This window comes from Ursus maritimus, unplaced genomic scaffold (assembly GCF_017311325.1).
Source record: "Ursus maritimus isolate PB19 unplaced genomic scaffold, ASM1731132v1 scaffold_24, whole genome shotgun sequence".
Lineage (NCBI taxonomy): Eukaryota > Metazoa > Chordata > Mammalia > Carnivora > Ursidae > Ursus > Ursus maritimus.
In genome coordinates, this window is record NW_024424897.1 from 3,976,646 (window position 1) to 3,991,516 (window position 14,871).

Below are 14,871 nucleotides of genomic sequence, written 5' to 3' on the forward strand. Positions count from 1 at the left end.
GTCATCGTGGTTCAGTAGGAGTTGGGCCACAAAGTTACAGAAACCCAGGCTCGGAGCCTCGCCCCCAGATTATCTTCTGCCTGTCTCCTCTCTGGCACCCAACCTCTGCCTGAACACCTCGGGGACGGACAAGTCCCCCCGCTCAGGAGAGGCACGCCAGTGCGCTCTGAGCAGAAGACCGTGGCCCAGACTCCCACTCCTTGGTGCCCCCCCAACTCTTTCCTGCTCCAGCCTGGCCTCCCCAGTTTGGCCAGCCGTCTTCCTACAAGGACTACTGGCCTCTTTGGTATCGTGACTGTCCCCTCTGAGGGAACCCCAGCCTGCTTCCTGCCCATAAGTGAGTCCTGTCTGCATAGGACACCCCCGGCTAGTCTGACTGGCAGGCCCTGTGGACACAGTTCTGCACTCAGAACCCTGCAGGTCCCAGTTGGGCGTGCAAGGGGGCATGCCAGCCAGAACTCTGGGAGGGGCTCCAGGCCCTTGGGAGCAGCCTCATGTCACCTCATCTCCTCCCCAAACTTCCAGGCCACCACCCCGTGTCAGCAGATGCTGGGATGCAGGACAATCTGGACACCTGGCTCTCACCGGGAGGGGCCCAGGCCTCTCCCCAGCCCTGCCCTGCTGGAACAAGGTCTGTGAACAGGCTCTGGAGCTGGCAGTCACAAGCCCCACCCCCAGCGGGAGATGAAGCCGGAACTCCGGGATGCTCGGAGCAGTGTGCCAGGCCCCACTCCTGGTACAGCCGTCCCAACACCCGGGGCATCTGCCCCTTGGAGCAGACCCCACGATCGGGCAGGGAGGGGGCATGGGTGCCACTAGGACACCTCAGAAGTCTCCAGTCCCAGGAAGGCATGGCGCGGGCACTTCAGTCCCAGCCCTCTGCCTGCCCACTCTCTAACACCTTCTTCAACTTCCGGAGCTGGTTGTCCAAGAGCCTGTGACCACCCCCCCACCCCCCCAACCTGGTGCTGGAGGGCTCCCCTCCCTCACAGGGAAGGGTACATCCTGGGGTCCCCTGATCTTGCGGGGAAGCAGACCCGCGGCCTGCTCCAGAGTGGAAGGGAGATACTGTTTTGGGGAGCCAGATTGCCCCGGTACCCCACGTGGCTTTGGAAAGCCCCTTCCCGGAGAATTCCCCCAGCACGGAGTCTCAGCACGCCCGCCACCTGTCCTGGAGCTGCCCCAAGCTCCTCCCACCGCCAGCAGGGCGACAGGCCTGCTCCCCGCGGCGCCTCCGGGCCACCCCGCGCCGGGGCCCGACCGGTGGGGGGCAGCGGGGACCAGGAGAAGGTGGGGGAAGCTGGGGCCCGTGGGTGGGAGCCGACGGGGCCCTAGGCCGGGAGGGCGGCGGGGTCCGGGCCCTCTCGCCGGCTCCACGCGCGCCACCCGCACCCTCCCGGCCTCGGCCGCCGCCACCTGTCGCGCTCGCAGGCTCGCGGCAACCCCCTCCCCCGCCCGGGCCCGGCGGCCCAGTCCGGTCCCCCGGCCCGACGCCCCCACAGGCTCACCAGGCACAAGATGCGCGTCACCACCTGCGGCTGCGTCAGGAATCGCTGCAGGTCGAAGGAGCCGCCCGCCTTGGCCGCGCCGTAGGCCCCGCTCTCCATGTCGCCGTCGCCGTCGCCGCCGCCGCCGCCGCGGACCGCCGAGGACCCAGCCACCGCCCCGCCCCGCCCCCAGGGCGTGGCCAGCGCGGCCCCAGGGACCGAGGGCAAAGTGCGGCCCGCCGCCAGTGGCGAGTAGAGCTGGCGGGGCCTGCGTTCGGCCGCGGACAGCCGTCCAGCCCACCTCGTGGCCCGGGCCTCGTCCCCCTTCTCCCAGATAAGGGCCAGAGAGTGCTCAGGAAGAGAGGGACGCACGGCGGGCCCGCCCCTCTACCCCACCCACATTTTGCCCCCGCCCTCCCGCCTTCTTCTCCAGGAAGCTCACTCGGTGCCTGTCTGGGTATCACCTGCCCAGGACCCAGGCTCATAAGCACCCCCTCTTCTCTCCCCATTCTATCCAAAACCGCAGGCCACAGCCTGGACGGCCACAGCCTGGACGCACTCTCTGACTGGCCTGTCACTCTTTGCTTCTCTCTGGAGTTAAGCCTGGGGTGGCGTCGAGCCCCGCCCCCGCCAAATCTTCCCCAGCTGGACCAGGTCCCAAGTATCTTTGACTTCAGACTTCCATGCCCAAGATGGTGTGCGAACAGAAACAAAGTTTCCAGGGTGACAGGCAGAGGACAGGGTTTAATCCAATTCTCCTCCCCCAACACACCCCCAAATGGTTTAGAGCATCTGAACAGGGAAGGCCGAGTGGGGGGGGGGGGTGCGTTCCCTAGGGGCCACAAGCTGACTGGCAAGGAAAAACTCCAGCCGCTTTTTGCTAGTTGCAAGTGAGGATTAAGGGGGTGCTGGCCAGAGGAGGGCTCAGAGTCCTCCCACGTGAGCTGGACCGTGACAGGTGAGTAGGTGGGGCCAGAGGACTAGGCCACCAGAGATGGGGTGCCACTCCAGGGAAAAGGGGAACAGCTGTGAGGGAGGTGGGCTGGTGCAGCTGGGCCTTTTCACAATGTACCCCACTTTCTCCCCAGACCTGCATGGACGGTGACAAGCAGCTGAGGGGTGAAGACAGGGGTCACACAGAGCCTCCCCTTCCTATGGACCTCCCCTTCCATCACAGCCCACCTCATCCTAAAATCCTCAGCCTAACACCATGTGTGTTCATGGAAGAGCACCAGGCTCCAAGAATCAGGGCCGGCAGGCTTTTTCTTCATTCAAATGGTGGGTCCTTCTGCAATGGACAAAGACCAGGGCCCTCCTGAGGGGACTCTGCCAGGCCTGCCTCTTCTGGTCACAACCTTGATGACAAAGGAGTTAAGATTCCAGGTTAGGCAAACACACCTCTCAGCCGCCCCCTCCCAAGGCCTCTGGGAGTTTTATGGTGCCTAGTGCATCAGTGCCCTGGGCAGCAGAAGGGGTGTGAGGCTTAGTCACCCCACTAAATGAAGGGGGAGGGAACTGAATCACCAAGAGGACAAGCGCTGGCCCCTGGTCACATGGCGCGTGAGAGCCCAGTCTCTATACCCCATTTTATAGAAGGGAACACAGAGGCTCAGAGAGGGGACACGGCTTTCCCGTGAGTCTGGCCTCTGGAAGGGACAGAGATGGGAGGGAGGGACCCAGAGATGAGACAAGGGGAGTACCAAGGACAGACAATGGCTGCTGAGAAGCCTGGCCAGGGAGGGAGGAAGACAACCAGGAGATGGCAGTATCCTAGAGGCCCAGGGAGGTGAGAAGTTCACGGGGCACAGGTGACAGCTCCCAAAGGCCAGACAGGTGGAGCACACAGAGGCCTGCGGGGCCGGGGGACAGACGACACAAAGGCCCTGGTCACTTTACAAGTCAGTGAAGTGAGAATCTTGGAGAGGGGACCCCAGGAGGTCTGGCCCTGCCTCATGTCACCAGCCGGGAAGCACTGGCTTCTGTGGTTGCCATGGAGAGCAGATGCCCTTCATCCACCCTGGTCCCTGGGGGGGGATCATCCCTACTCATGGGGTCCCTTCTCAGACCCATCAGGGAGACAGGTGAACGCCCCACCCAGAGGCCAAGTGACTCCATCACAGGGCTACTGGGAGTGTTGATCGGGGTCGGATAAAGCCAGGGATGTGCGAGCCCTCAGCAGGCACGTGGCACCCAGTAGGCCCTTCGTGAAATTTGCAAGTCACGCAGGAGCCACATGGCCCTTTGCCTGGCGGCGGCCCTGTCCCACAAACCCACCACCCGCTGCCTCCAGCCGGGCTCCTGGTGGTCCATACGCCACCCGCCATCCTCACTGTGCCCCCAAACCTTGCACCCATTTCCTACCTGGTCCACAAGGCCGGGCCTAGCAACCAGGAGGTGACAGCTGCAATGGAGGTGAGGCTCCCAGTCAGCACCACAATAGCCCCCTGGGGCAGCTGTCCTGTGAGGGAGGGGGGTGGCTGAGCTCGCCGCCCTTAGGCAGGGCCGGAGGGGCATGGCTGCTTCACAGCGCCCTTCCCCGCTCCTGACCGTGGCGAGGCGGAGCTCTTCCGTCTCCCACTGCCATACCCAGAGTGCCAGCTGTCCCTCTGGAAACCAAGGGGACTTCTCACCTGGGGGCACCATCTTGAAGGGGCTGGACTGGACACTGATGTCATTTTCAGCCTGGCACTGGAGCCAGTTGGACGTGTTGGTAAGGGCGAAGGAGAAGTTGGCAGGCTGCCCGTAGTTCGGTCTCTGCTGCGTGTGGACGGACCCGTCCTTCCCGACCAGGCTGTAGGTGATGGGTGGGCTGCCCGAGGACACCTGGCAGGAAATCTCTACCCTGGGGCCCGATGCCTTGTCCAGCAAGGTGAAGTTCGCCTGCAGCTGGGACACGGGCTCTGGTAGGGTGGAAGAGGTTAGCACGGGCGCGCCTGGGTGACTTTACTACCCTCTCCCCAGCAAATTTCCTTGTTACAAAATGCCTACGAGCCTTGAGGCCTAACTCTTATTGCTACCTCCTCCAGGCAGCCTTCTGGATTACTCCCCCTATCTCGTGTCTGAGCTTCTACCCTATTTGCAGCGTGTACTATGCAATTTCACATTTGGCATATTCTGGGTTGTCAGGCTTACCAAATAAAAAATACATACAGGATGCCCAGTTAAATTTGAATTTCAGGTGAAAAATGAATAATTTGTTGTTTTGACTATGTCCTGGGCGAAATTTAGCTGGCAACCCTATTTATATTCTTTCAGTCTTGGCTCTTTTACTGGAATAGTTCCTTCAGAACAAGAACTGTCACTTACAAGATTCTAGATTCTAGAATCCCCCAGGGCCTTCAGCCTAATGCTAAAAACAGCCTTACGGGTGAGTAACAACCACCACCCCTTATGGCATACTGACCACCTACTAGAAGCTTCCGTTGAAGCTTTTCTACCCTCCTGGGGTAGGAACTATTATTATTTTTGTTTTGCAGATGAAGCAACTAGGCCCACAGAGGTTGAGTGACTCGCCCAAGACCCATAGCCTGTAAGTGTGGAGACTTGAACCCTGACCATAGGACTCCAGACCCTGGGCCCTCCTTCACTAGGCTGGCTCCTCTCAGGGGTGGGGTCACGGGGCCAGGGGCCCACCTGGGCAACATCCTCCAGCCCTGGGCCTCCCACCAGGAGGGACACCTGAATTAAGATCAGGGAAGAAGTGGGAAGTACACAGGTTTGGGGGCTGGACAGAGTGGGGTGAAACCAGCCTTTGCCACTGGCCTGGGGTAACATTCTTAATCACCAAGGGCTTTCTATAGGCCAGGAACCACGAACCCCACCCTCCAGCTGCTGTGAAGATTCAACTAGATAAAGCACAAAAAGTACCTCCTTTATCAGCATGAGGCCAGACCTCAACTGATGAGGCCCAGGCCCTGGTCACTTCGTCCCGCCCCAAAGGCCCCCGCTGGAAGATGGGGCCCTGGGGCCCAGCCAGGAGCTACACTGTTCTGGGAACAGGCCTAAGGGACCCAGAGTGGCCTTGGAGGTGAGCACCCTGTCCTGTCCCCAGTCTCCTGCCTTCTAGCCCAGCCCCTGCCCCTGTCCCAGCCCCCAGCGTGCACTCACTGGTCCACAGCTCCCAGTACATCTGCAGCTTGGTGCTGGCCGAGTGCACACCCCGGGGGGAGGCCGCCTGGCAGGAGTAAGCGAGCAGGTCTGGCCTGGACTTGAGTGTGATATTGATGCTGAAGGAGGCTGGCTCTCCGGTCTTCACCGCCTTCTTGGCGACCTCAGTGCCCTGGCTGCCCCAGAGGGAGTAGGTGACAGGCGGGGGTGCCTGGGGTGAGTGGCAGGTTATGACCACCCTGCGGCCTCTGGGGAAAACCTCCAGGACTTTGTAGGCGATGAAGGTCTCAGGGGTGACTTCTGGCAGGTGAGAGGGTCAGAGGGGGAAGAAGGAAACCAACATTGATCAAGCACCTTAAGAAAATGCTGGTTTTGCGGTTCCTCAAAAAGTTAAAAAATTATCATATGACCTAGCAAATCCCACTTCTAGATATAGACCAAAAGAATTGAAAACAGGGACTCTAACAGCTACGTGCGCACAGGCTCATGGCAGCGCGATTCACGGCAGCCAGAAGGCGGAAGTGGCCCATGCATCTGCCCGTGGATGAATGGATAAGTGAAACGTGGTCTGGCCACGCGATGGAATAGTCCTCAGCCATAAAAAGGAGTGACGTTCTGATTCATGCTACAGCACGGACGAGCCTTAGAAACAGCACGCAGAGGGGCGCCTGGGTGGTGCAGTCGTTAAGCATCTGCCTTCGGCTCAGGCCGTGATCCCGGCGTTATGGGATCGAGCCCCACATCAGGCTCCTTCTCTGGGAGCCTGCTTCTTCCTCTCCCACTCCCCCTGCCTGTGTTCCCTCTCTCGCTGGCTGTCTCTCTCTGTCAAATAAATAAATAAAATCTTAAAAAAAAAAAAAAAAGAAAGAAAGAAAGAAACAGCACGCGGAGGGAGCGAAGTCAGATACAGAAGGCAACCTATCTTCGATTCCATTCATGTGGAATGTCCAGAATAGGAAAACCCCGAGACAGAAAGCAGATTGCCGGTTGGCAGGGGCTGGGGGAGGGGCAGACAGGGAGTGACTGCTCCTGGGTCGGGGCTTTCCTTTCGGGGTGACGGAAATGCTTTGGAACTAGATAGGGGGATGGTTGCACAACATCGTGGACGCGCTCAATGCTACTGAATCGTCCCTTCGAAATGGTTAATTTTGTGTTACGTGAATTCTACCTCAATTGTAAAAAGGGAGGGAGGAAGGAAAGGAAGCCCTCCTGGAGAAAAGTCTACCTCTGGGGCTTAGATTTTTTTTGCCCAGAACATTTTCCTACAAAAATAAAATGAAATTAGGACATGAGTAGGAAGCATGGAGAAGTGTGGGACACAGGTCAGGAGAGCTGACGCCGAATTCAACTTCTAGATTCAACAAGCTGGTCGACTGTAAGTGGCAGGGGACGGGCGCTGGAGTCCTTCTTGCATGTCACTGTACCCTTGGCCCAAGGCAGGAGACCAGAAATCTACTGTTTGTTGGCTGAACGACGCCCTCTCATGAAAAGGCAGTTACTGTCCAGTTGCACACTGAATGCCTGTCTCCCTTCCGCTACCCGAGGCCTCCTGCTTGTGCCAGACCCAGCAGGGGACCCGGGATGCAGGGCAGCTGGCCAGGCCCCTGCACCCAGAGCGGCCAACATCTGGTTTAAAGGGACGGTCAGAGGGTAGAGGGTATGACCCAGATCCACAGGGGCGAGCTGAGCCAGAGAGAAAGAGGCCACTTGGGAAAGCAGGATTTCTGGAGAGCAGGGAGGCCCTCGGAGGAGACTGGGTGCTGCCAGCACCTGGGGGCCGCAGGGCCAGATGCCACAGCACCTGGGGGCCGCAGGGCCAGACCCACTCTCCAGTTACACCCTGCAGTCCTCCTGCCTCTCTGCTTGGGATAACTGCTCTGTGTTGCAGGCAGATCCTGGATTCAGTGTGATGCAGAAGACGTTTCTAAGAGCTTCCTACTGGGCCTCTTGCTGCCCCTACTGAATTCTCCCAGACAGAGGTCGGGAGGAAACAAGGCTGCCTCTCCATGGGGGTTTGGGAGGGAGGCTGCATTCTGTGTCTGCTCAGGGAGAGTGTGTAGGGGCAGCGCTCGGGGGCGTAGAGGAAAGGGTTGACGAAATCCCACTATCCTTGCCCGGTGCACCACCCTTGCCCCACTGGGAGGACACACTGGCTCTGGAAACCACACTGCCATCAGAGACCTGGAACCAACTAGAATGTGCTTCCTTCAGAGACATTTCCTAGGAATCCTGAAGTTTCTGACCACTAAGCACATTTCTTTCTAGACCAGTGTTTCTCGGCCAGGGGTGGTTTTGGTTTTGCTTCCAGGGGACTTTTGTGTCTGAAGACATTGTTGGTTGCCGCGAAGGGGGGCGCTCCTGGCATCTCGTGGGTAGAGGCCAGGGATGTCACTAAAACATCCAGCGACGCACAGGACAGCCCCCTTAATGGAACCATCCAGTTCCGATATCAGAAGAGTCCAGGTTGAGAAACCGTGGTCTTGACAACCATCAGCAGCCTTCCAGAATCAGATTTCTAGCCCTGCCCAGGGCTGCACAGACATCAACAAGTGTGTTCTCATCTGTGTCTCTTTCTCAACAGCATGAAAATCCCGATATATTAGTACTTTTTTTTTTTTTTTCAAACAGGCTTTCACGCAAAGTCTTGGATTCGAAGTAAGTAAAGCTGTGCGGAGCGCCCAGTGTGGTCTCTGGGGCGCCATTTTGCACACTGCCGCCAGGAACTCTGTGGATGCAACCCGGGCCAAAGGGCCAGCTCCTCACTGCCCAGATGCTCTTGGGGCCTGAATCTCCCTCCAAAGGGGGAAATGGGGGCTCAGGGGGCTCGGTGCCATGACACTTTTCTCTGCTCCCTTCCTGGGGGGAAACGACTAGTAAAAGTTGAAAGAAAAAGCTGGGCTGCCTTAGTTTCCATTTCGAGGGCCAATAATAGAAGCTTGATTTACATAAACTCACAGACCAGAATCGCTTCTGACTGCACTAGGCAACGGGGCATTCACTTTCTATTCGGACAAGACTGGTGTGGTCTCTGTCTGTTGATCGTTTAGTTTATGCATTTGACCCAGTGATAATGAGAGGTCTGGCATCCCATTAAAAATGCATCAAGCGCATCAGAGCGTTGGAGGAGGGGACGGCACACTCAGTGTGAAGAGACAGGCCCATGCTCAGACCAGAAGCTGAGCCAAGCTGGGCTGGGCTGGGCTGGGCTGGGCTGGGCGGGTGGCCACGCGGAGCCCCCTTCTGTTGCTAAAGAGAGAAGGAAGCCCCTTGGGGTGGATGCGGGGACCTCGGAGCTGCCGCCCTCCACGGCTCAGAGGCCCTTCAGGATCACCCCCCGCCTCCAGACTTGTGTCTGTGATAACCAGAGGCTTGGCGATTTGAGTCCCAATCCTAGAGATCGGATGTATTAGACCTAAGGCGGCGGGGGGCGGGGAGGGGGTATCCAGGGATCTGATTTTCAACAAGCAGCCTACATGTTGAGGGTTGAATTGTGTCTTCCAAAAAAGATATGGTCAAGCCCTATCCCCCAGGTCCTGTGAATGGAGTCTTATTTGGAAGTAGGGTCTTTACAGATGCAATCCAGGGATCCATTGTGGATTAGGGTGACCCTACTAACAGGAGAGACAGAGACCCACACGCATAGGGAGAGGCCACGTGAAGATGCTGGCAGAGGTTGGAGGGATGCTGTCACCAGCCATGAATGCCTAGGACTGCCAGGAGCGACCAGGAGCCAGGAGAGAGGAGGCCCGGGTCGGCTTCTGCCTGCCGACACCCCCATCTCAGATCTCTAGCCTCCAGAGCTGGGCGAGAACGGCTTGCTGTTGTTTTAACCCACCCTCGCGTGTGGTAACTCCGCACGGCAGCCCCAGAAAACACCCCTCCAAGGGCTTCTTCTGCAGTGGTCTAGAACCTCGCTGAGAAATGCCACACAGGTTTTAGGGATAAACGGAGGACACTCCATCAAGGTTCCTCCGCTCGCTCTCGGGAGTAAGATCTAGTTCGAATCCGTGCTTCATGCAGACAGCCGCCCCTGAAGGAGGACACTGTTGTGCGGTCATGGCAGCCCCACAGGCCCCCCAGGCCCCCAGGTCATCCTCCCGGCCCTGCCCCCCCTTAGGAGGCTCTGTGCGCGTCCCCCTTTACCCCACCGCCTCCCCGACCTTCCCGATCCTGGCGTTCTCCCTCGGAACCCTCTGGAACATAAGCTTGGCTGGCACTCCAACACCGCACCGATGCCTACGGGAACCAGCGTCCGCAGTTGTCTCAGGTGGCGGGGTGCCCGCAGCCTCCCCAGCACTGACCAGGGAGGACAGGGGTGGACATCCTCTTGGCATTTCTGGACTATTCTCCCTCCTTCCTCCCTAAACACCAGGCTTGAACCTCTTGTCTTCAGACGTATTCTACCCTGCTCCCCTGGCTCAGTTACCCGGAAACACCCATCATTCCTTGAAGGTTCCTGCCCCTGGTTCCTACCACTCTCAATACCACACCGGCCACAGCGTCTGGGGATTTCAAAATACACAGACATCATCTTTCCAACATCCTGGCTCTTCAGTTCCCTAACTTCCCATATCTTGTGCCCTGCTTCTTGCTCCCCCGGAAGCGTTTAGCTGCATAACATTCCACCGTAAGGCTGCACTTTGTTGGTCAGTCCCTCGAGTTGCTCAGGCCCAAAACCTTGGGATCATCTTCCCCAGCTCTTTCCCATCCTATCCCCCCCTCAGGACGCGCTGCTGGCCTGACCTTCAGAATATATCTCGGTCACTTCTCCCTGGGGCTCTGGCTATCACCAGATCTCTCCTCTGGATCCCCGGAACAGCCTGACGGCTCCCCGAGATTCTACCCCTGGTCCCCATCCCATCTCTTCTCAACACAGCAGCTTTGAAGAGCAAACCAGACCATGGCTTCCATGCAAACCGCCCCCCCCCACCGTAGCTACGCCCACAGAGCCCTCCCTACTCAACCCTCCTCCCCATCAAGCTCTTCCCTCCCCACTGCTTCCTGCACTGGGCATTCAGGCCTCACAGGCCAGGTCCAGGCTCATGCTGCCCACCATCTCCTTCGTGTCCCTGCTTGGGTGTCCCCCTCTCAGTGACAATCTCCCAATACATGCTGAGCCTCCCCACCCTTCCCCGTGTTCCCTTCCACTCTTCCCTGCTTGCTTCTCTCTAGGACTTACCGGGTTCCAGCACACTGTGGAAGGTACTTACTGTCACCGTCATCGTCATCCGTCCCCTCCCCCCCAGCCCCACTGGCATATAAGCTATGGGAAAGGGGGGCATCTTTGTTTTTTTTCTGCACCTTGTGGACCCATCCTGGGGCCTGGAACAGTGCCTGGCACCAAACAGTGCTTCAGCAGTCTCTGTTGAAGGCGTGAATGATTTCCTAGCTGGCCTCTCCGGGGCTCAGTTAGCAGGGCTTGTTGGGCAAGAGACTGAGCAGAAGTGAGGGGCCGAGGGGGGCCCACCAGCCCCGGCCAGGTACTTCCCGAAACGGGGACGCAAATGTCTGCCGCCTCCAGCCGCTCTCTTTTTAGCAGAAACACCAGGACTGACGTGTTTGTTTTTAAAGCAAATGAGGAAATGATAATTCTGCTTGTGCCGCATTCAAGCGAGACCCACCCTTCAGTGGAACAGAGACAGATGATGCCAGCTCGGTGACCCAGTGACCCAGGCGAGGTGATGGTGGCGACAAGTCAGGGAGGAACACCAGCCCCCCACCCCCACCCCCCGCCTGCTGAGAGGAGGAGGTGACCCACCACCTTGACCTTAAGGATCACAGAGCTAGAAATGGGGGGGGGGGTGTGACGGGGCGGGGGGAGCCAGAGCAGGGAGGTGGGGGAGGCACGCGCGGAGGTGGGACCAGAGACATCCCCTCCCCCTGGCTCTGTACCACCCCCTGGTGGAGAAGGGGCACCGTGCCCTCCAGCTGCCTCTGAGAGACTGTTTGCCGGAACTCTGGGGGAGCCTGGACTTCCTCGGCCCACGGGCCCCCCCCCCCCGATGCCCCTGCCCTTCCACGGATCACACCCACTAGGCAGACCTGCTCCAGATCGGGCACCTGGGGTAGAGAGACTGGGACACGACCTCTGCTCCCCTTCCCTCCCCCCACCCCCCCGTAGCCCAGCTGGAAGCCAGCTCTTTCCTTGCCCCAAGTCCCCTGGAGGCCCCCCACTGGCCTGCTCACGCTGCTCCTCTCCATGCCCTCCAGGGCCCTGCAGGGGTTGAGGCCAAGTTCCAGAACTGTCCATCTGACCACCACCACACACCCGCTCACTGTCAGCAGCCTCCCCTAGCCACAGCAGCCACCACGGCACCCACCACGGCAGCCACCACGGCAGCCACCATCTCCCTCAAGCGCGCTGGGCTACTCACCTACCTCCTGCCCCACGGAGAAGCTGCTGGCGGCTGGAAGAGGGGAGGGTGTGAAGGCGGTAAGCAGGGAGCCCAGGGTGGAGGGGAAGCCAGAGACCACCCAGAGAGCCTCCTGCCAGGGCCAGAAGGGAGGCCCAGGATTCAGCAAGCGTCCTCACTCACAGAAGCTCTTTCGAGGTCACAACATTCAGTGTCATCAGCTGCTTTGTGGATGTGTGAATAGTGGGCCCCACAGACTGACGTGCTCACTGGGCCACATTGTGCAGTAAGGGGCTGGTCTGAGACTCAAGCCCACATCTCTCACTCTCTGTCCTCGTGCTTCTGGAAGTGTCCGTGCCTCTGGGTCCCTCTCCTGTGCTCACTGGCATCCCTGCACCCTCAGCCTGCTTTCCCAAGGCCCTGGCAGCGGTCCCTCCGGCCCCCGATGACGTCCCCATTAGCTCACCCAGCGTGGCCCAGCAGAAAAGCAGGAGGAGCCTCATGCCTCCACCGGGGTAAGGGCCTCTGATCAGGCTCGCAGGAGCTCCCTCAGCAGCGCCACCTCCACTCTGGGGCCCCTGGGATGCTCCTAGGGTGGGTGCCTGCAGCAGGGAGATAACCCAGAGGCCACAGCACCCCATGGCCTCAGCAACCAGGGCTGGGCCCAGAACAGCTAGGCCCCCACACCCTCCGGGGGGATGAGGAGGCCCCTGGGCCTTGGAGCCAAACCAGGGCTTACGCTCAGCCCCCACTGCTGAGCTGTACTGGGCTTGTTGGGGAGGAAGACACCCACGTCCTAACCCCTGGAATATGTATGTTACCCACCAAGGGCGTATTAAGGTCGCTAATCTTCTGATTTTGAGATAGGATCCTTATTCTGGATTATTGGGATGGGCCTGTCATCGTGAAGGTCCTTCCCAAACCCCCCAGGGGAGTCTGACATATAAGCTAGAGACCTGGTGGGCTGGACCTATTAGAGAAGCAGGCAGGAGAGGCCCCCTCTGCCCATCTCACACTCGTTCATTAGTGACCACCTTTGGGGCACCTGCTGGCTGGCTGACACTGGGCTCAGGCCCCAAATTAAAGCTCAGGCCGGATGAGGCCCCTGGTCACCCCGGGAGCATGATGCCGCGTGACAGCTCAGAGAGGGGAGGGGCCCTTCCTCATGCCGGTGGATGGTGGTCATTCCCCAGGATCTGGACCCGGTGCCAGTTGGACCAGAAGGAGGTCAAACCACATCATCTGCGGTGGCATGGCCTTTCAGCAGTCTGCAGCAGAGCTCCCAGAAGGAGGGGGGGTGGACCGGGAAACCTCTAAGAACACTAAGGCCGGACCCGGGCGGGACCCCTCAGGGCTGGGGCTCAGGGCAGCCTGGAGCCCAGAGAGAATGGAGGGGGCAGGTGAGGCGTGGGCCAGGACCCCGCCAGCCCCACAACCGACCCCTGGCACGTGCCTGCCCCAGGCAGCGGGCCTCCTCGGGAGCCAAGGCTGGGGCTGCCAGACAGGTTCATTCAGTTTGTGCGGGGAAATGCCCATTTTGGCTGCCTTCCTCGGGGAAGCTGTCCCGCCCCTGGGGATCCATTTGCTTCCAGTGGGGGCTGTTCTCTCCTGCAGAGCTCGACACACCCATGCCCTGCACAGCCCAGCAGTGAGCACCTGACCCAAGGAAGGCATGAACAGCCTTGCCCTCCGGTACCCTTGGCCCTCCTCAGGGAAGGCCGCGGAGGCCCGAGAGGTCTGGGCATGGTGGGCAGCTGGTCTAGCGCCCACCTGGGAGCAGCAGCAGGGATGACCGAGAGCTGGGGGGTGGGTGTTGCCGGAGCCTGGGGGCTGATGTCTCGGAGCTCACCTGGGGACTGGATTTGTTAGTCACCTCGGTGGTCCTCCGTCTGCCCAGCAGGCAAGAATCAGCAGCTGTCACTTGCCACGGCGGAGTCCTAACTCACACCCAGGGGGTGTGACCCCCGTGGGGTCCATACTCACACCATGGGGATAGGACCCACCTACCTCCATGCATGTGGGGAGCAAGAGCATTCTCTCTTAGTTTCCTAGCCAAATTCCCTTCCAAAAAGTATGTCTTCACTCCACTGAAGTGGCTGGGGGAAGGAATTGAAAGAACTGAGGACGGAAGAGAGACGGAGGGATCCTCTAGGCTGCAGCCAATCTGTCTCCAAAAACTGTGCTTTTTTCCTCCATGTTGTGCCCAGGGGTTGGGGCTTTTGCTCAGGCAGCTCCTGAGAAGCCTCGTCCTGCCATCAGTGTATCTGGGGAGCAGGTCAGAGGAGAGCGTGGTGGGCGGCCTCGAGAGATATTTCCCCCCGGGCTTTGGTGGGAGAGGGCGTCTCTCCCACCCCTGCCACCACCTGGGTGCCACCAGACTGGGGGGGGGGGTCTGCACAGGAGCCTGGTTCTCTGGGCTGCTCTGCCCCTTCTCTCCAGGGGCTGCATGTAGGACAGGACTCATGAGAACCCAGGTTGTATGGAGTCAGGCCATAATAAAGCCTCAGTGACTCAAGGCACATGTGAGGACACTCGATAAGTAATTGCTCATTTAATCCTCACAACCACTCAGAGGAGGGTGGTGTCAGCCCCATGTTTCAGCAGAGCAAAGGCCCACAATTTGAATTCCCCAAGGCTCTCCAGGCTGCCTTCCCCTGGAGCTGCGCTTGGCTGGTTCTCAGGGACTGTCCGCCAAAGGTATGAGAAGGTGACAAGGGCCTCGGTATCCAGTGCAGCCTTCCACCGCTGGGCACCATGGGCGGCCTCGCCCCCGGGGGCTCATTACAAGACAGCACTGGGCCTTACCCTTACACTTTCTGTGTCAGGAGGGCGGGTGGGGCCTGAGAATCTGCATTTCTGCCAAGCCCCCAGGAGATACTACTGCTGCACGTCGGGGCCACACTTGGGCCTAAGCTGCTTGCCGA

General features: G+C 59.4%; 1 protein-coding gene and 1 long non-coding RNA gene across 8 annotated transcripts; one reads left to right on the forward strand and one right to left on the reverse strand.

The window, feature by feature from the left end:
* Positions 1-2,211: 2,211 nt before the first annotated feature.
* On the reverse strand, positions 2,212-12,559 carry CUNH17orf99 (chromosome unknown C17orf99 homolog). 7 transcript variants are annotated; one of them, XM_008693811.2, is made up of 6 exons: positions 12,414-12,559; positions 11,969-12,001; positions 5,595-5,891; positions 4,118-4,387; positions 3,849-3,945; positions 2,212-2,842 (listed from the first exon to the last, which is right to left on the reverse strand). In XM_008693811.2, the coding sequence occupies exons 1-6, from the start codon at positions 12,448-12,450 to the stop codon at positions 2,836-2,838; spliced, it is 741 nt and encodes a 246-aa protein (XP_008692033.2). In that variant the 5' UTR covers positions 12,451-12,559; the 3' UTR covers positions 2,212-2,835. The 7 variants fall into 7 exon arrangements, with proteins under 7 accessions (XP_008692033.2, XP_008692032.2, XP_040496061.1 ...); XM_008693810.2 differs by having other exon boundaries at positions 5,595-5,894; positions 12,414-12,558; XM_040640127.1 differs by lacking the exon at positions 12,414-12,559 and adding an exon at positions 12,131-12,342 and having other exon boundaries at positions 5,595-5,894; positions 11,973-12,001.
* On the forward strand, positions 4,978-6,361 carry LOC103665782. The gene is made up of 3 exons (XR_005837313.1): positions 4,978-5,016; positions 5,288-5,514; positions 6,077-6,361. It is a non-coding gene; the product is annotated as an uncharacterized LOC103665782 (long non-coding RNA).
* Positions 12,560-14,871: the final 2,312 nt, after the last annotated feature.

Bases quoted from the DNA above. Each gene is read 5' to 3' on its own strand.
- CUNH17orf99 (XM_008693813.2), bottom strand. From the start codon at position 10,876: ATGCCCCCCTTTCCCATAGCTTATATGCCAGTGGGGCTGGGGGGGAGG. The intron at 5,895-10,773 runs GTAAGTCCTAGA...CTCACCTGCCAG, and splicing joins CCACAGTGTGCTGGAACCCG to AAGTCACCCCTGAGACCTTC. The intron at 4,388-5,594 runs GTGAGTGCACGC...CCACCCTACCAG, and splicing joins GTACTGGGAGCTGTGGACCA to AGCCCGTGTCCCAGCTGCAG.